Source organism: Euleptes europaea, unplaced genomic scaffold (assembly GCF_029931775.1).
Source record: "Euleptes europaea isolate rEulEur1 unplaced genomic scaffold, rEulEur1.hap1 scaffold_47, whole genome shotgun sequence".
Classification (NCBI taxonomy): domain Eukaryota; kingdom Metazoa; phylum Chordata; class Lepidosauria; order Squamata; family Sphaerodactylidae; genus Euleptes; species Euleptes europaea.
The window spans coordinates 46,068-72,803 of NW_026612427.1; the positions used below are offsets into that span (position 1 = coordinate 46,068).

Sequence of the window (26,736 nt, forward strand, 5' to 3'; positions counted from 1 at the left end):
CAGGATTTGGGGAAGGGAGGGAGCTCAATGGGGGTATAAGGCTGTACAGCCCACCCTCCAAAGCAGCCATTTTCTCCAGAGGAACTGATCTCTGTGGTCTGGAGCTCAGTTGTAATTCCAGGAGATCTCCAGGGCCCACCTGGAGGTTGGCAACCCTAACCATCGTGATTAGCATCTGGCCAGGCACAATGCTGGTCAGAAGTGTCTGTGGGATGAAGAACAGCTTCAGCTAAATGTACTCATATGAACAACCAATAACCAGTAGTAACCAGTGTTGGAAAATCCCCACATTGTGTGATGCAGTGATTACTGGATTTCTTTAATTTAGAAGGAAGATGGCAGTGATTATGGTCCAGGAACCGTTATGCATCTGAAACAATTCCTTACAAAATTTCCCTCAGATTCTTCGAATCACTAGGACTACCAGACACTGTCCTTCAGTGTTACTCCTCTGAAGATGCCGGCCACAGCTGCTGGCGAAACGTCAGGAAACAAAATACCAAGACCACGGTCACACAGCCCAGATAACCTACAAGAACCAACTACCAGGACTGATTGTATGATATGTTGGCAAGGCTATAATGAAGGCAAGATGACAACTGAGAAGAGACCAAGTGCTTTTTTTCTAGAAAAATGTATGAATTCAGTCACTACCTCACAATCCAGTTGTCATATTAATGTGTAGAGCTAGTGTGCTGTGTTTTGCAATATGTGGAATTACTGTAAGCCTAAATTCCTGCTTGATTTTGGTCTGAGGCCATTTGGATGAATATTGGTTTAGACTAGCAATATTTTATAATATATTAGGAAACTCTCTTGAAGTTCCTTAGAAAGCTGGCATAACCAAATCACAAAAAAGTATATTCTGGGGCAGTTTAAATGAACATGCATATTCTGTAATTAAACTAAAATTTGGTTGATTGTGTGGTGAATTTCCATTGTAATTTTATTTTAATTTGATTTGATTTGATTTATACCCTGCCCTTTCCCTGTGAACAGGGCTCAGGGCTGGAAAGTGCAATACTAAAAGCACTACCCTGGAAGTAAGCCCCATTGAACATACCTGAATAAGATTCTGAGTAGACCTGCCTAGGATTTTTCTCTGAATTACAATGTCAATAGTCTATTTTCAGCTGCATTCTACATAAATAGGGCTTTTATTTGTGATGAATCAACTAAATTAACACTTCTTCAAAGAGAAATTTAGTTTTTTTCACATGAACTTATGAAGATGCCTTATACCAAGTCAGACCATTTGTCTGTCAAAGCTTATCAGTATTGTAGACAATGAATGTCAACGGCTCTCCAGGGTCTGAGGTAAAGATCTTTCTCATCACCTTTTACCTGATTGTTGTAAGTGGGGATGCTGGGAATTGAACCATGCTCTATGCTTGAACCAAAGTCTGTTTTCACTTTGTGAAAGGTGGAATGAGTTTAAATTAACCACAGTACTCCCACCAAAAGAGTATGGTGAAGACAAGGCTGAATATGGTGACTGAGTTAAATGTCCACCTTCTCTACTAAAACACATGCCAGTAATGAAATGAGGAAAATCCAACATTAGATGGCAGCATAACACAGCGAAGGTTAATCGTCCAGGGACACATAGCCTTCAATAGAGTTAGAGCAGGCAGAGTCATTATTCAAAACAGATACATATATATATCTTTAAATCGTGCATGTTTTGAATATATGGTGTTTATGTAAAAAGTGAAAGTTAAGACTTATATTGAATGTGTTTCTCTTTACTGCAAAACACAGCATTATGAAAATACAGAAACAAAACCCTACTGGCATAAAAGCATATATGGCAACAAGGAAACAGAAACTCTATATGTTTCACTTTCTGCTACATTTGAAAGCTCTGTTTGGGCTGTAGTATGGAAATATTAACAGGAAATGTTTCCACGGTCCGAAGAAGCAGCCTTGGGAAAAAAATGCATACACTGAAAAAATGCATAGGTTTTGTTTCCTAACAGAGAAGCTAATGGGAGTCAGAGAGAACAACATGGGGGTAGTGTAGCAGATCAGAAGTTCTGCCCCATTCCAACAGCACAGTTCCTTCACATGTCTGGTCTGGTCTTAAAAATATGAAACTCAGATCTTCATAGGCAATAGCAATATGAATTGTAGCAAACGCTTTTCAACTTCAGTCCTCCTGAACACTTTCCTTGAAATATCCCATTGAATTCCGTGAAACTTGATCAAATTGTGATATTAGGATGGGAGTGTTGGCAACATACCTTTGCTGTGTCTTCACCAGACCTTAATATGGGAAGGGACATAAGGGCGTAGCTTTTTTCAGGGATAGTTTAAATCCATATTTAGGTCTTTAGACATGACCAGCAGCATCTTGATTTATTCCCAGAAGTTAAATGTCAACTATTACAGTGAGATTATAATTGATGATGTCTGTCTGCCACCTTGATCCCATCATTAGACAGGCTGCCACATTCTGACCCAGCTACCATTTCTGAATATCTTGATGGACAGATTGTGTGTAGTTGATGCCATCATTATATATTCAAGTGGTGCTCCCCCATCTATAGCTTTTCAGCCACAATTATTGTTAGAATTAATGCTGTAAATGGGGAAGAATTAGGCCCAGTTATCTATTCATTTGTTTGTATTGGAATGGGTGTGAAGTGATTAATTTTCTGTGAAACAGACTGTAGTCTTAAGCATATGAACTTGGAAGTAAATTCCACTGTAATGGAGCTTAATTCTGAGTAATCATGGTTAAGATGAAGCAAAGAGATTGTGATTCCATGAATCAGACAGAAGCATATTGGCATACTGCCCCTGAATGTGCAGATTTCATGTTTGCCTTTCATGACTAATAGCTTTCAAAATCAGTGGACCTTTAAAACAAAATCTGGTTTGAGTTGAGGTGCGAGTCTCTCTCTTCGCTTATTGGAGTTATAAAGCATTAACCTGATTTCAATGGGACTTATTCCTGCTAATAAATTTCAAGAGTATGTGTAAATGTTGTCAGTTCTGGGTCTCAGCCAGTTTCAGGTAGATAACTGTCAGCCCTTGGCCCACAGAACCAGAAATCACCACAAAGTCATATAGAGTCCAAACAGATGGCTTTTACTGATCAAATAGGCATACAGCGCAAACGAATAAAATGACAGCTATGAAAGGCTCACTAGCTGGGAGATATTATAAGGCAGGAAAGGCGGGAGATTACACGCATGAATACAGTTTCCCAGGAGCTGAATTCCCAGGCCTAGGTATGTGACCTTGGGGAGCAGACAATACAGCACAGAGACAGAGGCAATAACGAAACCGAGATAGCTGCCTGACATTCTGCTCCCCTCAAGGCCCCCTCCCAGTCCGCAAGGGGGCTGGCCTGTCCGGGTAAGCAATGTGAAAGGCGTCGACGAGGTCGGGGGCGGAGACATCCCGTGCGCGCACCCATTCGTCATAGGCAGGGGGGAAATGTTTCCAACGAATTAGATATTGCAGATTGCCATGGTGAATACGGGAGTCAAGAATCTTGGAGACTTCGAAGTGTTCTTCCCCCCCCACCATGATGGGTTGCGCAGGCGGCGGGTCCGGATGCCACCGTGGAGAAGCAATATGGGGTTTGAGGAGGCTTATGTGGAAAACAGGATGCACACGCCTCAAGGATTTGGGGAGAGCCAGTTCCACTGTGACAGGGTTTATGACCCGAGTAATGGGGAAAGGGCCAATGAATTTGGCGCTGAGCTTATGGCACGGTTGGGTTGAACGGAGATTTTTGGTGGAAAGGTAAACCAAAGCGCCTACTTGCAGATCACCCCCGGGGGAGCGATGTTTGTCAGCTTGCGCTTTGTATTTACGTTTGGCCCGGTCGAGGTTGCTAACGAGCCAGGGCCAAGTGGTACGGAGGGCGTGTGCCCAGGAGGCAATGTCGGGGTTCCCCTCCCCCTCTACATCATCTGGAGGAGCGATGGGACTGAAATCTTGTCCATACACAGCAAAAAACGGGCTAAAACCTGTGGATTGATGCATGGCATTATTGTAGGCATATTCTGCTAAAGGCAACAGTTCCACCCAGTTATCCTGGTGGTAGTTAACATAACAACGCAAATAACATTCAAGTACAGCATTGACACGTTCAGTTTGACCATCAGTTTGAGGATGGTATGCACTAGACAATCCCTGTTCCACCCCTACCATCTTGAGGAAAGCTTTCCAAAACTTAGAAACGAAACCACTTCCGCGGTCACAAATTATTTTACGTGGAAACGAATGTAAACGAAAGATATGCGTTACGAAGAGGCGGGCTAGTTTCTGAGCAGAGGGGATCCCTGCGCATGGAATCAAATGTATTTGCTTAGAAAACAAATCAGTAACAACCCACAACACAGTTTTACCCCCACTGAGAGGGAGATCAGTCATGAAGTCCATAGCAATCACTTCCCAAGGTCTGTTGGGTGTTTCAAGAGGTTGTAGCAGTCCCGGGGGTTTGCCCTGCGATCGTTTCGCAGCGGCACAAACGGGACAGCTGCGGATGAAGGAGTCAATGTCGGAACGCATTCCCCCCCACCAGAATTGTCTGCGCAATAAGTGAAGGGTCTTCAGAAACCCAAAGTGCCCAGCTGTTTTGGCTCCATGAGCTAAATGTAAAACGTCCTTTCGGAGAGTTTTGGGTACATACAATTTTGAGTCTTTGTACCAGGACCCCCCTTGTTCCAAAACACCAGGAGGTAGGGTATGAGCGGAACGTTCTAAAAGGCACTGGTCTCGAAGGACAGTTAAAAAGGATTCGGAAATGGGGATTTTGGAGGGAGCCCCCCTATCGGTCATGGAGGTCTGAGAAACAGTTATAGGGCTAGTGCTTACGTGCGGCGGCGCGCAGACTGCAGGCGGCTGAGCGGTCGGAGGGGTAGGAGGGGCGGGAACTCCAGTCTGTTGCGGTGGCGGCTGGGCAGCCGGTTGGACTGGCGGAGCTTGCGAGTCAGGGAAGGTGCACTGATGCTGGGATCGGGTCTGCACCGCCAGCATAGGTAGGGCCCCACGTTGCATAGGGGTGAACAGAGAGTTGGTGGGTCTTTCGAGTTTTACCGGATATTGTGGTAAACGGGAGAGGGCATCCGCGAGAACGTTCTGCTTCCCAGGGACGTGCTTCAGGGTGAAACGGAACTGAGCAAAGAATTCCGCCCACCGTTGTTGTTTCGCCGATAGCTTATGGGACCCCGTGAGGGCAGCTAGATTTTTGTGATCGGTCCAAACTTCAAAGGGTACTTTAGACCCTTCTAAGAATTGCCGCCACAAAGTCAGTGCATGATGAACTGCAGAGGCCTCTTTCTCCCAGATGGGCCAGTTTAATTGAGCGTGCGCAAATTTTTTTGAAAAGTAAGCGCAAGGGTGAAGAAGACCGTCCGGTCCTTGCTGGAGGAGAGCCCCTCCCATGGCTACATCGGAAGCATCGACTTGCACAATGAACATGTGATTTGGGTCTGGGTGCCGTAGCACCGGCTCCGAAATGAAGAGGCGTTTGAGGGCCAGGAAGGCGGCTTGGCATTGCTCAGTCCATAGGATTTTTGCGGAGGGCAAGGCAGCCGAGCTTACTTTTCCCTTAGTTTTCAGCAGGTCCGTAATGGGTAGAGCCACTTGGGCGAAGTTAGGGATGAATCCCCGATAGAAGTTTGCAAATCCCAGAAATTGCTGTACTTGCTTACGGTTGGTGGGGGGAGTCCAATCGAGGACGGCTTGGACTTTGGCGGGGTCCATGCGGAGACCTTGGTGGGAGATGATGTATCCCAAAAACGTGAGTTTGCTTTGGTGAAATTCACACTTAGCTAGTTTAGCGAACAGTTGATGGTTACGCAGGCGTTGTAGAACTTCCCTGACCAGAGTCACATGCTCGTCCATTGTTTTCGAATAAATGAGAATGTCATCTAAGTAGACTACCACCCCACGATATAGAAGGTCATGTAGGATTTCATTGATGAGTTGCATGAAGACCCCCGGGGCCCCTTTTAATCCGAATGGCATCACAAGGAATTCATACATTCCGAAACAGCTAGAGAAGGCAGTGAGGTGTTCATCTCCTTCGCGGATACGGACTCGGTAGTAGGCTTCCACCAAGTCTAATTTAGAGAACACACGACCTTCCTGTAATTGTCCCAAAATATCCGATATTAATGGGATAGGGTAGGCGTTGGTTTGGGTAACCGCATTGAGCTTTCTGAAGTCAATGCACAGGCGAAGGTCGCCCTCTTTTTTCCGGACGAAAAACGCGGGGGCCGAGTTTGGGGCATTCGAAGGGCGAATGAACCCTCTGGCGAGGTTTTTGTCCAAAAAGTCCCGGAGGACAGTGCGCTCGGAAGCGCTCATAGGGTAAATCTTACTTTTGGTTAATGTGCAGTCCTTTACTACTTCAATCGCACAGTCCGAGGCCCGGTGGGGGGGTAAGGCATCACATTCTTTAAGGTCGAAGACATCTTCAAAGTCCCGGTATACAGCGGGTAGAGTCGGTGGTACTGGGGCAGTAGAGGTTAATGCTGGAACGGGCGGAAATGGCAGAGCAAAGTTTTGCCGATGCTGGTCGCAGGTGGAACTAGCGAAAGAGATAGTGTTTGTTTCCCAATCAATACTGGGACTATGTCCTTTAATCCAGTTAATTCCCAAGACCACTTCAAATCGGATAGGGGCTATAGTGAAGTCTATTTGTTCCCAGTGGGAACCAATTCCCATTGCCACCCCTATGGTGCGGTGATCAACTGGACCCCCCTTGAATTGGCTCCCGTCCATTTGAGCAAATTGGACGGGGGCGGGTAAAGCTTCTGAGTCGGCTCTGAGTGCAGCAAACGTGGCTTCGCTTATGAGAGTGCGACAGCAACCGGAGTCAATTAGTGCTTTGACGGGGATTTGTGGACCTCCGTTAAGTTGTTGTAAAACTGCATCCACGTAGACGGTGGAGTCCACTTCTTTGATTTTGGTAGGAGCATTCGGTTTGCTAGGAAGATCCTGAGAGGTCTGTGGAGATGCTCCATTCACCACAGACCGGAGCCGTTTTTTGACAAGTCGAGGGGAGATTCCAGGTTTAAGGCTGGAGAAATCCAAGGGTTGTCCTCATCCGAAGAGGGAAAGCTGTCCCCCAATGGGGCACTTGTAATCCGAGACCCGGCGGGGTCGTTGGAAGCGGGTAGGGAGGCTGGGTCCCCGGCATGGAGTGCAGAGGGTGTGGACCTTCCCGGAGCTGCGCTGCGGGTGGCCGCGGTGCCTCTGCGTGGTGGACGACCTCGGGCGCGGGTTGTCGTGCTGGGACAAAATAATTCCTGGCGGCGTGGGCAAACGGCTGCAAAGTGGCCCATTTCTCCGCATGTAAGACAGGCACCCCTCTGAAATCGGGCTTCACGTTCCTGGAGCGGACGTGGGGGATTTCGTGGGACTAGCAGTGGTGCCTTGGGTTGAGGCTTTTGGGTGCTCTTCTCCTTGTGCTTTTGACGGACGAGAGAAATAAAGCGGCGGCGGCTTTCCACTTCCTCGGCTAATAAGATCCAGCCTTCAAGGGTATCGGGATCGCCCCGCATGTAAGACCAGTTCAGAATGTCAGGATGCAAGGCTTCCCTGAAATGATGGATTAGGGTGGTCTCGGGCCAACCTACAATTTTACTTGCCAGTCGCTGAAATTCATCGGCAAATTCCCGAACTGTAGCAGAGCCTTGTTTTAATTGTAAGAGTTCCGTTTTGGCTCTTTCCCCCAGGAAGGGGTCCTCAAACCTCCTTCTCAGGGCAGTCATGAAGTTGTTAAGGGAACGAATCGCACGAGAGCGGGTGTCAAACTGGAGGACCATCCAGTCAGCCGCTTTGCCTGTCAGGAGGGAAGCTACGTACCGCACCCGGCTATCTTCCGTTGGGAAAAATTGACCTTGTTCTCGCATATAACTGTCCACTTGATGCAAGAAACAAGGCAAAGTCTCAAGAGATCCGTCATACGTAGTCCTCAATTTGAGCTGCTTCCAAGGGCCGGGCGCGGGTTGACCCGGTTGCACGGGTGGTCCGGGCGGAGGAGCAACAGGAGCTCCAGGAGGCACGGGCGGAGCAGGCACATTAGGAGGTGGTTGCACGGGTGGTCCGGGCGGAGGAGCAACAGGAGCTCCAGGAGGTAAGGGTGGAGCAGGCACATTAGCGGGTGGTTGTGCGGGTACCCCTTGACCCGGTATCGGAACGGGCTGTGTCTGAGCTATCAGGGTTTGTTGCAATTGCCGGTTTTCTTGAAGCATAAGTTCCATTACTTCCTGGAGTTGATCAACACGGTCGGAGAGCTCCCGATTCTGGGCTCGTAAAAGGTGAACCTCCTCGCTTGGGCCACCAGTAAGATGAGGCTTACTGGTTCGGAAGCTCGTGGCCCATTGAGAGCTATCCCCATATAAATCCTCGTCTTCAGACTCATCTGAGTCTCGACGTCGGTCAGCCAAACGACGTGCGCGTTGGGTCGCACGCGACGGGACAAACGCCGGGGAAAAAGTTAGACCTGATAGTCCCAGTACATAGTCCTTGGGGCGCGTGTCCACGTTCGCCTGATTCCTAATCCTTGCTGCAGCCGCCCTGGCTGCTTCCGCCGCCTCTCTCTCTCTTGCGATCCTAGCCGCTTCGGCAGCTTGCTGATCCGCAAGAACTTTGGCGTTCTCAAGTCTTAAGGCAGCCTCTGCCGTAATGCGCGGTAAAAGTTCTGTCTCGAGGAGCAAGAGTATGGGATCAGGTTCCCCGCCCAGCAGAGGTTGTACTCGAACCGCCAGTGCGGACGCCTCGGCTCCAAACGTCGGGGTTAAAACTTGAGCCAAGGTGGCTACCGGGGTGTCCTTTGTACATTCCACAAGGAGAAGAGCAGTGCTAATAGCGACTCGCTTGGCCTCAGCCTGGCAGCTGGCCGCATCCGGGATCAGGGAAAAACCCTCCGGCGGGGCTCCCGCCATGGTAGAAAGAGTTTGTCGAGAAATAAGATTATCCAAAAGTCCAGTTAATATTTGTAAATCCTCAGTCGCCAATCGGGCATCGTCCAGTAATTGATCCAAGTCCTGAAGATCTAAACGAGCATCAGTATCCTCCGATGTTAACATCCAGAGACGTCCTGTAAGAGATTGCCACTGCGTCTGTACCAGTCCCCTCAAGCGGCAAACCTCTTGGGTCGTCCGGAAAAGTTCCGCGATTAGGTCTTGTAACAGAGTAGGGTCCTCTGAGAAGGGCTCCAGGGTAGTAGATCACCTGGAGAGCTGCACAGCTCCCATCCAAGTGGCAGGCGAACCCCCCTGGGCTCCAGCCTGGCTAGGAGAACGGTGAAGATGAAGGGGGGTGATAGCTGTCATAATGTCAGCCCTTGGCCCACAGAACCAGAAATCACCACAAAGTCATATAGAGTCCAAACAGATGGCTTTTACTGATCAAATAGGCATACAGCGCAAACGAATAAAATGACAGCTATGAAAGGCTCACTAGCTGGGAGATATTATAAGGCAGGAAAGGCGGGAGATTACACGCATGAATACAGTTTCCCAGGAGCTGAATTCCCAGGCCTAGGTATGTGACCTTGGGGAGCAGACAATACAGCACAGAGACAGAGGCAATAACGAAACCGAGATAGCTGCCTGACATTAACACATTAAGATGTTGATCTTGAAAGAGTAGTGACCTTCCACAGCATTTGGGGAAGCTGTTAATGTTAGTTCAGAGATTTACAGTCAGTGAATTTATCTATCTTTTTCAGGGTGCAATTCATAGGGCTATTCATACTTCTGGAGTCTCAGTGCCTTCAATAAAACACCCCTCAGTCAACACTGACCATGAATCAACCCTACAACTGTGATCTAGGGTGCAATCAGAGTGAGTCTACGACCGGGGGGGGGGGCGGAAATCACCACCTGGTGATGTCATCACCCCATGGTAAAACGTTCTTGTGAATTTCCCCTCCTCCCCACACCCACATCCCGATCCTGACGGAAGTTTGTTTCAGGTAGCCGGCTGAAGGTTGACTCAGCCTTCCATCCTTCCGAGGTCGATAAAATGAGTACCCAGCTTGCTGGGGGTAAAGGGAAGATTACTGGGGAAGGCACTGGCAAACCACCCCGTAAACAAAGTCTGCCTAGTAAACGTCGGGACACTCTAGTCTGACACTCTAACCACTATGCTTCACTGCGTCATAAATGATCTTATAAACCACCCTTATTTGGAAGTAAGTTTTGTTGAAATCTATGAGACTGGCTTCCAAGAAACTATATTTGAGAAACAATGTGAGCCACAGGATTTATATTATTTTTCTTCCCTTTAAATGATGTTAGGGAATGAAGAAATTTGTTTTTGGTCAATAATTTACCTTTTTACAATAGGTTATTTAATACGCAGTTTCAGAAGAGAGCCTCATCAGTTGATTAGTTTTTATTTTGTTTATTGACCACATTAGTAAATCACTTAACTGAGAATTGTGATGAATTAGACAGTGTTTTGCTTAGAAACTTCATGTTGCCATGCAATAATAAAACCAGAAACAAGAACAACACAATGAAATCCCATTGCAGGGTTTTCGTTAATTTTACATAGGGATACTTATTTTGAAACCCAGAAATCAATCTTCTCACCAAAATTTCCTTGGTTTGATCTGCCTTGTTGGATTAAGCCAAACTTGCATTCAATCTTTCCAGTACATCTGTAATAACAGCTAGCCACACCTCCGGGGAAGCTCATAAGCAAGGGATGATGCAGATCACCTTCCCCTGCTGTGGGTTTCAGGAATCAAGTAAATGGACATTGGCTGCCTCTTAATAAGGAGGATCTTTTTTTTGTTCTCATGCTAGTTGTTAGCAAGCTCTCTATGCATTTGCTAATCCTTTTCTCAAGCCCACTATGCCAGTGGCCATTGCATTGCCTCATGTTGTGGCAATTAATTTCAGAAGTTAATTCTGCATCAAGAAATATATCCTTTCGTTGGCCCTAACCCACTACCAATGGATTGCATTGCTGTCTTCACATTCTTTGCATCATTTAAAATTTTATAAGTGTCTATCATGTCCTCATGTCTATCATTTTCAGTACCTGAAGTCTTAACCACTTTAGCATTGATCTGTTTGGAAAATGCGTCAACATTTTTCATTATAGTAGGGGCATCACAATTTTTCTTTCTCCATTCTTCTTTAGGGTTGCCAACCTCCAGGTACTAGCTGGAGATCTCCTGGTATTACAACTGATCTCCAGCTGATAGAGATTAGTTCACCTGGAGAAAATGGCCGCTTTGACGATTGGACTCTATGACAGTGAAGTCCCTCTCCTCACCAAACTCCACCCTCCTCAGGCTCCACCCCAAAAACCTCCCACCAGTGGCGAAAAGGGACCTGGCAACCCTATTCTTTGAAATCTCATTTCATGAACCCTTTGAGGTAGCTATCAGTATAAGAACAACCATCAGGAGACCTAGCAACACACTCAAAATTTAATTGTTACTTTTTCCATCTTTGTACTTCAGTTGTCTCCTTATAATCCCCACACACTATCTACATTTAAACTTTAGCATCATAGTGTTCCCTCCCCCTCCCATTAGGTGCCATGAACATAGCATGTACTATAGAAATTAATCAGGGTGTACTCTGCTTAGGATGGCATTGTACAGCAAGTTTTTTGTGAGATTTCCATTATGCCATAGTTTTGAGACATTTTCCTTGTTGAAGACAAATATGGATTTTCTGGGCGTATGTCCACACACACATATGATGAATATGATCACATAGAAGTCAATTTTTCCAAATGGCTTGACAGCACATCTTGCTTCAAATATAACTACCACCACTTATAATTACTAATGTTACTTCTCCTGTTATTGCTTCCATGACTAATTGCTTCACGGCAAATCATTGTCTGTATTTAAAACTCCCCCCCCCCTTTACCGTGACTTGATTGTATATCTACCCAGTCCATTTGAAGGTACTTGAAATTGCTCATGATTATTACATTTTGGCCAGAGATTCACAAATTTTGGCCTGGCTTACTAGCCAAATCTACTGTTTGTGGATGCCACTGACCCCTCTCTTCCTTGTGGCTTAAGCATAGCATACAGGAAACAGAGAGATTTGCCCATGAGATGGTGTCTTCCATTTTCAGAGCTTTTTGCAAAAGCCTAACAGGACAAGAGAGAAAACCATGTGTCTTTTCCTCTACAGAGAATGGGTGAAAGGATACTTTTTTCTCTCCCTTTCCCTTGGGCTTTTGCAGGAGACAGTGGAGGGAACAGCAAGAGGGTGCTGGCACATTTTGTGAAAGCCCAGATTCACAGGAGGAAAGCAACCCCTTTCCCCCCCACATAGACTAGGGCAAAATGGAGAAGCAGTTTATCTCCCATGAACTTTTGCCTGAGGAGCAGAGGCTACTCCAGTTCAGGCAGTGTAGGATCTCTTTGTATGGAGCACCTCAACTTCCCCACTACATGCAAGTCATCAGACATTGATGTTTATCAGAAAACTTCTCTGTTTAATTGGGGTTTGTGTTAAGGTTTTGTAGGGGAAGCTTTAGTAAAGGTCCTTAACATGTTACCATGGAACTCATGTAAATTTTACCTTTTTTTAATGTGCTCCTGGGTTTCTCAACCCTACAACCAAACTCACAACCATCTAACTCTTCTGTTACTTTATCAGTACAGTGCGTTGCAGTTCTCAAATACATTCTCTGACTTATTATATGTTAAAAGATTTTATTCAACAGCTCCATCTACACTTAAGCTTCGTTTTCTTACAGGCAACCTGCACAGAACACTTGAGGATAAATAATACAAATCCATAACATTAGTTTAGAAATGTGATTTTTAAAGCAATGATTTACAAAGAAATCCTATTTTCTTTTTTGTAAAATGTAATTAAAATGATATAAGAATTTCCTGAATCTGATACTTACACATATAATTTATTGTAAAGACTAATCCTCATACAGGAAGGTATATATGAGAAATGAAAGGTATGTGTATGAAGTAAACTTTCACCAAAATATGCTGGCAGTTTTGCTTCCAGTGTAAGTTGCTGAGTTTAAATTAAATGTTAACTGCCACAATATATTGTACGTAGCAAAAAGACCCAATGTATTTAAAGATTGCTAAACTAGTATTAAGGCTTTCATAGCTGTAAATTCTGGGAAAATTTGTTTTTCCTAATATAGAAAAACAGAGAAATCCAAGTCTCAGAGGAAACATTAATGCCCCACTTAAGCGGTGTTAGCCTTTCATAAGCAGCAAATCTCATTTCTCTCTAGGGAGTCCTGCCTAGAAACTAAGATAACCTACACTTACCCTTGCTTATTCAGAGACTCCGTAAAACTCTACAGCTGTAGCTGACAGCAGAATATTTAAATGATTTGAACAGTGTAACTGCCTTATGTTCATTTAAATAACTGAAGAGTTCAATCACTTGAATGTCAACAATTATTCCTGTTGGAGTTTACAAGTTAAAAAACAAAGAGCATCTGAAACCGTGTGAGGACATTCTATTGATATCTAATTAGCAATCCTAAATTACACATATTATAAAAGATAATTAACAGTTTGAAGGCTTTGCTGGGAAAATCAATTGCATGTACAAATTAATTGTGAGGAATCGGTAGTAATAGACAGAGCTTTCTTTCGTTTTTTCAACATTGACGTTTGGTAGAAACAAGCTCATTGAGTTTTAAGTCTGGTAATGTTGAAATCAAGGCAGATGTTTTAAATTATTTCCACTCCAAGCAAATATAATTATAAGCAGCTGTCAGTTTTACATAATCCTGAATGATAAGGTCTTAAGAATGCAAATGAAATCCTAAATCAAGAGTGTTTTTTCTATGGAAAGAATCAAGTACACATCATGTTACTCACTGACTTCTATGTGGCCGATCTGAACAAAGGTATTGTTTATCCAGTTTTTATAGACACATAAAGTTGTATTCCTTTGGTTCTTGTAGGTTATCCGGGCTGTGTAACCGTGGTCTTGGAATTTTCTTTCCTGACGTTTCGCCAGCAACTGTGGCAGGCATCTTCAGAGTAGTAACACTGAAGGACACTGTCCTTCAGTGTTACTACTCTGAAGATGCCTGCCACAGTTGCTGGCGAAACGTCAGGAAAGAAAATTCCAAGACCACGGTTACACAGCCCGGATAACCTACAAGAACCAATGAACTCTGACCGTGAAAGCCTTCGACAATATTTTGTATTCCTTTAATTTGGGTTTCATTTGTTCAAACCAGAGTTCTTAAACTGTGTCAGAGAAAGTTTCCTGTAGTCAAGCATGAATAGCATGGCTCTCCCCCTAAGCAAAAATGAGGCCTAATTCTCTAAGGTAATTCACCACAAGTTCCTCGTGGTGGTGATGACTGTTTCACAGAATTGCCTTTTCTTATTGGGAGGACTTGTATTTAGCAGGTGAGAGAAACCTACTGAGTACTGTGAGTACTCTCTGATGCAATAAATTCCAGTTTGTCACCATGAGAATGTAACTTAAGTACATAAAAATAAAATAAGAACAGGAAATGGAAAACAAAAGAAACTTCAGTGGTAGATCTTACATTCAGCAGGGATAGTCTCTTTAAAAAGAAGGGAGAATAGGCCCATAAGGATGTTTGGCTTCCTTTGGTGCCTATAAGGATGGAAATCAAGTATCTTCATAGAAAGACCATTAAAATGTGTGTGCGTGTGCAAAATTTCCAGTTGCCCGCAGTATTAGGCAGTCTCTTAAAATATTCTACCGAAGCACTTGCATTCACTGACTGTATGGCATGGAACAGTTGTGGTGGGAAATGCATCTCCTTGGTGCATTTGAAAAACTGTTCAGGGGAGGGGTCAGAGAGTTCACAGCTGACTATTCCTCCTTGACATTGAAAGGGCTTAGAAGGATATGACTCTGTTTGAGACAGCACTGTAAGTGACTCTTCCTGCACTTTAAGCAGCACAGGTTTGATATTTTCTAGGTTATTTTAAATTGATGCATAGGGTTGTCAACGCTAGATTGGAAAACTGGAGATTTGATGAGTGGAGCCTGGGGAGAGCAGAGATTGAGGAGGAGAAAGCGTTCATAGAATCTACCCTCCAAGGTAGCCATTTTCTCCAGGGGATCTGATCTCTGTCATCTAGAGCTGTGCTTCTGGCAGATTCTGGCTAAGAAATGGAAGCAAATGCTAAGAAATGGAAGCAAATAAATAAACCTTCAATTAAAGAGTGGAGAGAAAAGTTATGGATGTATATGCGGATGGCCCAAATTACTGATTTCTTTACATGGTAAAGATATGGATGAATTTAAACAAACATGGTCAAAGGCCGCCACATATTGGGATAAATTGGCAAAAACGGATTTTATAGGTATAGTTAATGAATTATAGATTAATGTGTTTTTTAATTAATGATTATAATAACAGGTTTTTATATACTGTCATAACACCGCTCCGGAACTCCAAAGGTGGAGGGCACATAGGTGGGTGGTAGTGGTTTGGGCACTATGGATTTTTTTTCCCTCAAAAAGATAGTAAATAAGATATTAGCAATGGATGTAATAGCGCTCTGTTTATGTTTTTGTGTATTTTATGTTTTTTGTTGTATTGGATTATGATTTTGTTATTGTTTAATTTTTTTCTTTTTGTGTTTAATTAAAAAAAATTCCTAATAAAAAAAACAAAGAAAAATAATAATAAAAAAATTTCCAGGCCCTACCTGGAGGGCAACATCATTGTGTACACTGTGCTCTGGAAAACTAAAAAAAATATTGTTTGCTCCTATGTAACATTGCCAGAACACTCTTGTTGGACTTTGTATCATTTGGCTCCCATTTCTTCCCCTGTGTGAAAGTTGAGGTTTACCCCACCCCCGCCACCTACCACCTTTTATGTGACATAGTTAATTGTTGGTTTTTCATATGGGTTGGAAACTTCATTGCATAGTGGCATCTTGCTGCCAGCTGGCCTGAATGTCCAGTCTCAAATAACTGGTTTTCATTGCCAACCACAATCTAGGAACTTCTGGATTAAAATCTTAAATTATAGGCTTGGTATGCAAGGTTTACTTTGAACAGGAGTTCTCGTTTTCTTGTCAGAGAGCAAAGGAGGTCACATGATGGCTTAATCTTAATCCCAGGAGTTTGTTTTTATTCATGGTCTTTTATGAGAAAACACACTTCCCCGTGTGCTTTACAAATTTTGGGCACAGCAGATTTCAGTAAAGGATTGTAAAAAAAAAGTGAAAATCAGAACATTGGGATTTCAACAAACCAATTAGGACTATATACCCAACAGAAAAAAAGTTACAAATGAAATAAAATGTTGAAAAGCCAGCTAATGAACTGAAAACTAGTCCTGCTGCCAAGCACACCCCCAGGGACAGAGTTCTATACATGCTAATTTAATTCTTTTTTGGTAAATTTAATGGACATGAATGGAACAAGGTGATAGTTCTGTAGCCTTAAAAGTCTAAAGTTGCAAACCTATGCATATTTACCTGGGACTAAACACCGCTGAATAAAATGAGACTTAGTTCTCAGAAGCATACATACAATTGCATGGCATGCCAAAGGTTTTCCTGGGTCACATGTCAACTGTGTAATTTTATAAATATTCACCAGAAGGAGTTTTATCTATGGTTAAAAATGCCAAGGATTTTAGCATTCTGTGTACTCATTTCTATTAAAGACTTTCTTACTCCCATTATTTTCCTATTTTTGAGCTCTTCAGGCATTTGCATTACTTACCTTTCTGGAATCCTTTCTCAGTCTTCTGCTTCTCCTCTCCTCTGCCATGCACTATGACATGTGTTATTTGTATTATGCCCTGACCTGGATGGCCCAGGCTAGCCTGATCAGTCAGATCTTGGCTGCTAAGCAGGATTGCCCGTGGTTAGTACTTGGATGGGAGACCATCAAGGAAGTCCAGGCAGGCAATGGCAAACCACCTTTGAATGTCTCTGCCCTTGAAAACCCTACCAGGTCACCATAAGTTGACTTTGACCTGACGCTACTTTCCACCAACCACCATTTGATTTATATATTTATTTAATTAATATTTATTTAATTAATTTACATCAAGCATTACTCAAAACAGCTGGTGCTGTGCAGACTTGTAAAGTAAAAAGTCAACCAAGCAAGAAAGCAAGATAAAATTTAAAATAAAAAATTACATGACAACGATAATTGACCATTATTTGTGTTGTGTTTTTATATATGATATTATGAGTATTCTTTTATTGTGACCCATTTGACTACAGTTGTCCCCTGTATTCTTAAGATGCTTACAAATTGCAACTGTCATCCTTGAATATTTGAAAAATGCTGGATTTTTATCCAGTCTAGTAAATGGAATCAAAAATATAGTTTGCATATGTACATTCTCACACTACTGCTTGGAAACTGTTCATGTGTGGGAGAAAGCACCAGTTCAGTATGAAACTATGCAGTACAGCTCTTCCCCATCTTCGGTTTACTCAACCCACCTAGGAGAGTTTAGGGAAAAATATTCACAAAAGAGATGCTTTTCTTGTGTGTTGGTTGCTTGGCTTGCCTAGTTGGCCGTACCGGAGGTCCAGTTGTGCTTGAGGCTGGGGGAATCCAAGAGTTTATCGAATATTCTAAATGTGATTGCAGGCACTTTGTACATGTGTATTCTTGCCCTACAGTGGCTGGGGAGGCATTACATTGCTCGTCAGCCAGAAGATATTCTACATGTGTCATGTTGTACCACATAAACTTGCCCTGTGATTCTGAATGTGTGCCAACAGCAGTTACCAGCTAGATGCCTGCTGTTATTATGAATGATGAATGATACTGACCATGTAAATGCAAAATCAGCACATAAATTCCAAAATAGCCTTCATTTTAAAATGGTGCATTCCTTGGCTTGGACCGTAGAGCTTATCTGACTGCTCAGAATTTACTAGATTGGGGTAAAGTCAGATAATTTTTGACTTTATCCAGTAAATTCCCAATCCAGTAAATTCTGAGCAAAATCTGGGGGGAAAGCTCTCTGTTTTGGCTGTTATGGACACCTATTTCTCCAACAGAACACTAGAATCCAGTAAGATTCCCAAGCTCTTAAAAGAGTATTTCAGCAAAAGCTGCACACCATTAACAGTAAGAAGAGCAACCATATTTAAAGCAATGTCCCTTCCGGTCAGCATCACATCTGCCTTACCTTATTTTCTTCAGTTTGTTCTTCCTCACTGCATTCAGACTCTGGGTCAGGAGAGAGACAGAAGCAGCTGGTGGCTTCATCAGAGTAATATATAGCTGGGCATCATCTGCATATTGATAAAAATATACTTCAAAACTGTGGGTGATTAAGGGGCCTTATATAGATACTAAACAACCTGGGAGATAACACAGAACCTTTTGGCGCCATTCTATGCCTGCTTCCAATGGGATTATTCACCGTCTCCAGCTACAACATTTTGCAAGTGGTCTGATAGAAAAGACCAGAACCATCACAACACTACACCTCCCAGACCCATCTCATGTTCCAGGCCCCTCAGCAATATTGTGAGGTCTCCCATGTCAAAGGCTGCAGTTAGATTTAACAACAATAGAGATGCATTCCCCTTGTCTGTATGGCGATATTGTCCACAAGTGCCACTAAAGCCATCCCTGTCCCAAACCCAGCTGTCCCAAAGTTTACGGTTTCCATTCATTGCTTCTTGCTAATGGCTCTGGAGACCTGTGAATAACTGCCCTTTCTCTTTTTACTAACAGTCTTATTTATATTTTGAAATATTTTGTCCATGCGTTGATTTTTTCATCTCTAAACTGAACAAGGCTGGCTACTTCAGCCTACAAGTCAAGCATCCCAAACCACTTTTGCCATTCTTCTCAGCTCTGGTGAACACTAAAGGAGGGTACAGAGAGCTCCGTTCAGGCCATGTGAACATTCTCTGAGACAAATGACTAATTGACCTGAAAGACTCGGAGAGGAAGGGAGGCACAGTTGTCCAGAAGTAACTGTCTTGAAATCTTTTTCTGGAGCAGCAGAGCACGGAGTGGGGAAAGGGCAAAAGAATGTAAGCTACCACAAATAGTGCTGGCTGCCACAGCTACTTCAGGCCTCAGTGTTTTGTTTCTGTGCAGTACATATTAGTCCTAAGGGAATATACAGTTGCAGGCTGTGATTTTGACAAATTGGTTTTGACCTTGTTTGAGGAATTCTCCGTTTGAAGCAGGAGTAATCAGAGGTGTCACACAGGAATGCAGTAGACATGTTTGAAAGTGGAACGCTAGTTGTGAGGGGGGCTCAGCTGACTCTGCACATATAAGGTAGATCCACATGCGCATTTACAAAGCCATCAGACCTCAAAAAGTTGTAGTACCATCTGTAAAGTTTATGGGGCTATATGATGCAAACGCTTTATGCTTGTGGACTTTTAAAAGTATATGTGAAGACTGGGGTTTGCCCAGCCTTGGACTCTGACAGGAACCATACATAACATATCCTATCAAAATTCCAGAATTTCTTTTGAAGATAGCACTGGAATATTGGTTTTTCCTTTTTTTTCTTAGGGTTAGTTTACTCCACCCTTGGCTGCATGGGACTAGCTGGCCAGCATAGGAGTATTAGTGGCAACAGCTCAATCTTCTGGGGGGGGGGAACGTTATGAGGGTTTCCCTTTAACAAGCGGATCTGTGTTTGTGCTCTGCTGCTTTATTTTGCATGCCATTACAATTATTTAATGCTGTCCATTAGGGGTGTGCATTCAGATGTACCTGAACTGAAATTATACCCAAAATTTGCTATTTCAGGTTGGCTTGGGTTTCAGGTAGGCTGAAATGATGCAACGCATGCCTGGAATTCCAAGAGCAACAAAAATGTATTTCCTAGAATTTGGGGATTGTTTCAGGGAGGTGCCGGAGTGGGGGAGGAAAGAGAGAGGAAACAGGTCACCTAACAGCTGGTGGTCGGACAGACCTGGCTTCCACCCAAGGCCCTTTAAATTTTGAAAGGTAAAGGACCAAACTGGACCCTCACTTATCATGTCAGCAAAATCCCTGCTGGGGGCTTTTCCCCACTGCCAGCACTGGAGGCAGCTGAACCTCCCCCTCAGCAGGAAATTGGTGGGCGGCCTGGGAGGCTCCTGGGAGGCTTGGCTGTCACAGCAGCCATTTCCTCCCCCTACCACATGAGAGGATTTTTTATCAGTTGGCAATAGTGTAGTGTTCTATTATTATGACAATATAGCAGTGCGGGTATCAGGTTGTCTGAAGCTTTCATTTTTTAAAAGACATCTCTAGATTTTTCTGTTGCTGAGATATGCCTTTTCCTTTGTATTTCCTCAATGGAAGGAGTAGGGAATTCAGAAAATCTGGTCCATATATTGCTATACTATTATATTGATATAACACTATATTACTGCTGATTATAAAAAATAAATGAGTAAAAAGTTCCCAGTGGCCCAGGAGGAAACGGCCGCTGTAACTGCCAAGTCTTGTGAACACATGAAGCTGCCTTATACTGAATCAGACCCTTGGTCCATCAAAGTCAGTATTGTCTACTCAGACCGGCAGCAGCTCTCCAGGGTCTCAGGCAGAGAGGTCTTTCACATCACCTACTTGCCTCGTCCCTTTAACTGGAGATGCCAGGGATTGAACCTGGGACCTTCTGCATTCCAAGCAGATGCTCTATCACGGAGCAGCCCAACCCCTCCCCTTGTGGCAGTCCAACTCTCCAGCCTGCCCACCATTTTCAGGCTGTGGGCAAGCTCTGCAGCCCCTGATGCCGGCACCAGGGAAGAGCCTTTAATGGGGAAAAGGCCAGCTTGATAAGATGGGGGAATGTCTTTCTTTTGGGGGTACTGGTACAATTGCTAGCATGATGTAGTGGTGAGAGTGTTGGACTAGGATCTGGGAGAGGCAGGTTCAAATCCCCATTGTGCCATGGAAACTTGCTGGGTGCCCTTGGTCCGGTGACACAGTCTCAGTCTAACCTACCTTACAGGGTTGTTGTAAGGATAAAATGGAGGAGAGGAGAACAGTGGAGAGGAAGGCGGGGGTGGGTGGGAAAGGCTTAAATAAAGTAAATAATTAAAATATTATTTGCCACCTTGGAAATCCTTTGGAAAGACAAAATAAATAAGCACCTCTTTACAGGCTGGAAATGGGCAGCATTTCAGCTGTCCTGTTCTCAAAAGCTTTTGAACTTGAGTGTGGGGAAGGTGCAGCTGTTGCCATGTGTTTTCTCCATTGATTCTATGGGTACCTGCAAAATTATGGCCTTCGAACTCTGGTCTTTAAGTACCCATATTGCAGGTTGGGTCAAATGCCAAATATCTTCACAGGAATAATTGCATTTTCAGATTTCCAATATGCCTGCTTTAATGTGAGAATGTGTTGTCTAATTTGAGTGAGATGCTACAATAAAAAACCCCTACTGAATAAGCAAAACTGAGAATTTGTTGTAGAATCTTCTGTACATTTATTCTACAGTGTTGCTTTTCTTAGGATATTGGTCCTTTTACATACCAATGTGTAACTGTTTATGCTTTGCAATCTTGAGACTACGAAATTCATGATGAAGCACAACTATGAGCAAGCAAGCATGCTTTAAACCTTTTCTTAATGTAAACATTTTATTATAGTGAAGGACTTAAATTAAAGTTGGGCATCATTTGAATAGGCAGCTAGATTTCTTTATAGAAGTCCGCAGCTTAGTGCAGAGAACAGATTTTTTTAATGGGTGTCCTCCTCTGAGTATTTCATGATCTTAATTTTAAGATGGATCAAAGAAATGTATGTATTTTAAACCAGCCTCTGATGCAATACATTAATTTACCTACTAGTAAATGTAGACATAACAGCTTTAATCCATGCCTTGGAAGGTTATTTTTGTTTCTACTTGAGGGGTTTCTTAGTACTAATATGCAGCAGGGGGCAATTATGCGTTATGGCCATATGAGTGTCAAGCTCATTTGTCATCATGAGATGTTTATTTTAAAAACTGAGATTTACAATGTAACAACAGCCAAGATAAAACAGTATTCCCTTCTGAGTGTGTTTTTTAAACCCCCCACCCCTGTAAGAACAGATAAAATGTGGTATCAGTAGATATTAACACCAATCTCCACAGAAGTTGGGCCTTATCTTGTTTCAAGAGAAATACGTGAAGTTCTTAACAATAATACCATAGGAAATATAACATCCTTTTTGGCTGCGTGAGCTGGTTCATGATGTCTTCTGTAAACTCTGAGGCCAAGGTCCTGCATACTTTCCATGTGGTGTAGTTAGTACAATGTCTCGAGTGTTCGATGCAAAGGCATTTTATTAGGCATCAGCACTAATTTGTTCCTGCTTGTGCAGGTTCATGAGTTTAATTGTCAATTGTTAGGTGTGTTGGTTGTGGAAAATGCAAAGTCAGCTCAAAGGAAACCCTTGCGAAGGTCTCAAGGAGTCACATTTTAGATAATACTTGGTCAACACTTTCTATACTTAGCATTATCTGAAGAAAATGTTGGAAATCATATACTGCCCCTAAATGCTTGTCTAATAGTAGTAATTGAATCCAGTAAGGGAAATTGCCTTAAGTTAAATGAACTACACCCCATATGTTCATAACATTTTTTTCCAACCCTAGTATGAAGAAGGAAAAAAGCGAAGAAAGCCGAACTATAGCAGCGTTGATCTTTCAGAGGTTGAATGGGAAGACAGGGATGATGTGGTAAGTAAGTCAGAGCCTGTCAGAAATCTCTGTCACATTCATTATAAGTAGCAAATATTGCTTTTGGGAACAGAAAATCACACTACATTCCAAATGTATTTTTACCTTATAATTTTGTCTTGGCTTTTTCTTATACAAACACTTATACAAACATATATTCACTTTCCCTTCACACCATTTATATGCTGCCATTTGTTGCTTATTGATTACCAATGGAAGCATCCATACCACCAGTCCATGCTGGGTGATAGTCACTGAAGTGCCTCATAACAAGCGACATTTCTTCTGCCCCATCAGTTTGAATCCTAGTGCTGTTTTGGTTCATTTGTTCCTGCTGCTCATTAATAGTGTAGGGAAGGGGCTAAAGAAGGGGGGGAAAGAGCCCGCTGCTGTAAGGCAGAACCAACAGTGGTCATGGTAAATCCAGAGCAGCAAGGATATAGGCAAAGTATCTAGAGCCCAAAGCCTGAGTACCAAGTACCACAGAAAGAAGTATACTCTAGTAGGAGTGCTGTAGTAGATGGAGGGTTGGACTTGTACTGGGGAAGCTGAAGTTCAAAATATTCAGCTATGCAGAACTCTTTGTGGCTTGACCTATTGAGGAAGAATAGTGAGAATTAGATGAGGTAGTCCCATTAGGGTTGCCAACCTCCAGGTACTAGCTGGAGATCTCCTGCTATTACAACAGATCTCCAGCCAATAGAGATCAGTTCACCTGGAGAAAATAGCCACTTTGGCAATTGGACTCTATGGCATTGAAGTCCCTTCCCTGTCCAAACCTCACCCTCCTCAGGCTCTGCCCCCAAAATCTCCAGGTATTTCCCAACCCAGAGCTGGCAACCCTAAGTCCCATGCATCCTGATTTTCTCAACGTTATCACAAATGTGATATCTAATCAGATAAATATGTTAAATAATTGGGATAATTTGCTGCTGTGAGGACCAACAGCGTGAGGGAAAGCTTTATATGGCTCCTTCAGTAGAGCTGCCAACGCACATCAGCTATAGGATGAATGAGGAGCTGCTGTCAGGAGGACCACCATCTCTTCAGAGCTAGGGTAGGGCTCTCATTTTAAAATGTCAAATTGGGCAAAAAAAACCTGTCAACAGCCAGCTCTGGCTCCAGCTCGTTAAGTAACATTCAGAGGTCATATCAAAATGGAAAATGTTCATCAAATTTACGGATGTTTCCAGCTTTCAAAAGCCCTGCTGTTTCAACTTAAAATTCCCATTTTGTTTTTGCATCTCCTGTGTGTACATCTGTATTTTTACGCCATTTTCTATTTCCTTGTGCCAGTTTTTTCCTATTACAGAAATGTATCTTTAACTATTGTTGTATAAGTTGTGAATAGATGGTGTAAAAATGCTGCAAAACAAACAAACAAATAAGAAATGGCAGTAGCAAAAATGAGCAAAATGAAAAGGCTCACAGCAAACACAAAGGTATGAAAAGGGGCATATCCATACACCAAATAAGAAATGGCAGTAGCAAAAATGAGCAAAATGAAAAGGCTCACAGCAAACACAAAGGTATGAAAATGGGCATATCCATACACCACTAAATAAAATTTGCCTTGATGCTCTGTCTCTGTCTCCTCTCTCTCTTTCTCTCTTTGAAGAAGCTTGCCTTTTTCTCACTTTACAGTTACTGATGCCACAGCTGAAAAGTTTTTTTTGGGGGGGGGGGGTTGTTCCCATCCAAACCACAGAATTTAAAAGTGGAGGATCATCTTAGCACTGTCCATCTAACACCTTCTTTTAGGCATGTGCTAATCTCTGTCATTCAGTACTTTCTGTCCAAAATCATATAATCTGTGTCTCTGCAAATCCCTTCCACGCCATTCTTCACCATGTTATTTTTTTTCAGCAATACTGTATCAAAAGATTTCCTTATGTCCACAGATTAACCTTTGCCTGGTCTTTCTGTTAGTTCCCCCATAAATCTGATTTGTTAGGCATGGTTCGTTCAGAGCAAATCCATGCTGACTGTCCTTAATTATATCGTAACCTTCCAGGTGTGCTCCTTTCAGTTATTGTTATTTAGCTTTTGCTATAATGTCTGAACTGACTAAAGTCATGCTTGCATGTCTGCATTCTCATAGATCTTTCCTAGCACTCTTCTCAAATACCCGCAGTACATTAGCATCCCTCTGTCTTTACAAACTCCACTCATTTTGGAGAGGTTTTGAATATATCAATGGAAGGTTCCTATACTTATTGTGTCATGTCTTTCTGAAATCTGGGATTCATCACGTATGTGTCTCTCTGGAGTTTAGTCAGTATTCTGATGTAGTCATTTCTCAGTCTTTTCCCCCCTTTTAACTAAAGTTTAGATTTGCTTTTTCTTGCGAAATATATATCCATAACCCTCCAAATTCACTTTGTGAATAATGAAACCGTTTAGCAAAGTTGATCTTTTCAGAGGCCAGACGACCTCTTTTTCTAAAACACTCTTGTGATTTCTGTACATAAATACCTTCCACCAGATTTTGTTTTATTTTCTGCATTTTCCACCTAAAACTTTGTTCCCTGAGGAGTGCCATTTTATTCTTCTTATGCTTCACCTTATTCTGATCTTCTTTAACAATTTAACTCAGGTTCATTTTGAAATTAGATTTCAAGTGGAATTCTTCAGTTGTGGAATTCAGATATCACAAGTGCTGAAGTTAACTGAAAGTCCCCCCCCCCCCCAACCCTCACCAGAATCTCCAGGGCTTTTGTTTAATCAGTTCCATGTAACGTTTGCTACATTAAGCTGCATGGCGGGGGGTGGGAGAGAGATGCAGTCATACTGAGAATATGGGAAGCATACTTTCCACTGCACCCAGTTAGTTTAAAATCTGGGTTGGAAGGAACCAGTATTCACCCTGCATACTTACTGATTACAGCCTCCTTCTCTAAAAGGGTACCTTAATTCCATTTTTCTGAGCCAGCTCCAGATGGAATTTGGCTCAGTCTTGGAATGTCTGGAGGAAATCTACCGTTGACTTCTATGAAACCAAAGAAGAAAGCTGCAATCAGGAGTCTTGTTCAGGAGGACATTTTCTGCCGCCTTCACAGATTTTATTGTTCCTGCAGGAACGAATATTCATTTCCTGTATAGCTCCCACAAAACAAGAGAGAACATGTGACCCATGTTCTGGATCTTGCCTTGGGGATTCTGGGGTAGAAGGAGTCCAAACTGTTACTGTTTGAGATTTATCAAGGAAATCCAACTCTTTGTTAAAAATATAACAATTGTAAAAATATATATTTATATATGCAAAAATGCATTTGGTAGGGTTGCCAACCTCCAGGTGTTGGCTGGAGATCTCCCGCTATTACATCTGATCTCCAGGTGACAAAGATCCGTTCACCTCATCGTTTCCCTTTGTTGTTTCCCTGGTGACAAATTTTGTATTGTAAACTCATTGGGGCAGGGATCTTACCTCCTATACCTGCAAGGCAATATAAACACTAGTATTACTGTATGAATCGATATTTCTTTCTTTAATTTTATTTAAAAGAATTATATCTTTCTAAGTGTGCTGAGGCTGAAAGAAATGTAGACTCATATCAGCTTGAACCATAGAAAGGCAGCAAAGCAGAGGTCTACAGACTAGAAGAAAAACTGTGCTACAAAGCCAAGAACTATATTCACAGGGTAAAAAAAAAATCCAATTCCCACATGCATACTTGATCTTAAAAGCTACGAGGGTTTTTTGTAAATCTGCGACTTGCCCGAGGGCTGTGTGGGGAGTGGGTCTTGGAATACTGCAGGTCCTGAAATGGAGAAAAATGAGAAACATGTTAAAGATAAATGGAACAGTTCTTTAAACATTAGAAAGTAGATTGGTAATTAAGACCAGCTCTCCAAGTCCAAAACCACAAAAAGTTAAAAAGGGAAAATATTTCCAGAATTGCCTATTACGCATTGTTGTTGTTGTTTTTTAAAAAGCCTATAGTAAAATATATGTTTTATTTTATACATGCCTCCAGCGAAAAATTATTCTTTTACACTCGCTGAAAGAAGAGTAAGATTGTTAACTCAAATCTAGATGGCCAAGAATTAAATTTAAAGAGCTGCAAACATTGCAGTTTTCAGCAGGTCAGCCATGCTCAAATTCTTCACAAAAATAAAAACAGA

At 42.8% G+C, this 26,736-nt stretch overlaps 1 protein-coding gene across 1 annotated transcript in view; it reads left to right on the top strand.

Annotated features, from left to right (window-relative positions):
- LOC130493153 (voltage-dependent calcium channel subunit alpha-2/delta-3-like) overlaps positions 1-26,736 on the top strand; it is an 82,773-nt gene that overhangs the window by 38,262 nt on the left and 17,775 nt on the right. The window contains exon 6 of the mRNA XM_056866873.1: positions 22,528-22,611. Coding sequence (XP_056722851.1) covers positions 22,528-22,611 — 84 coding nt within the window. The remainder of the gene's footprint in view (positions 1-22,527; positions 22,612-26,736) is intronic.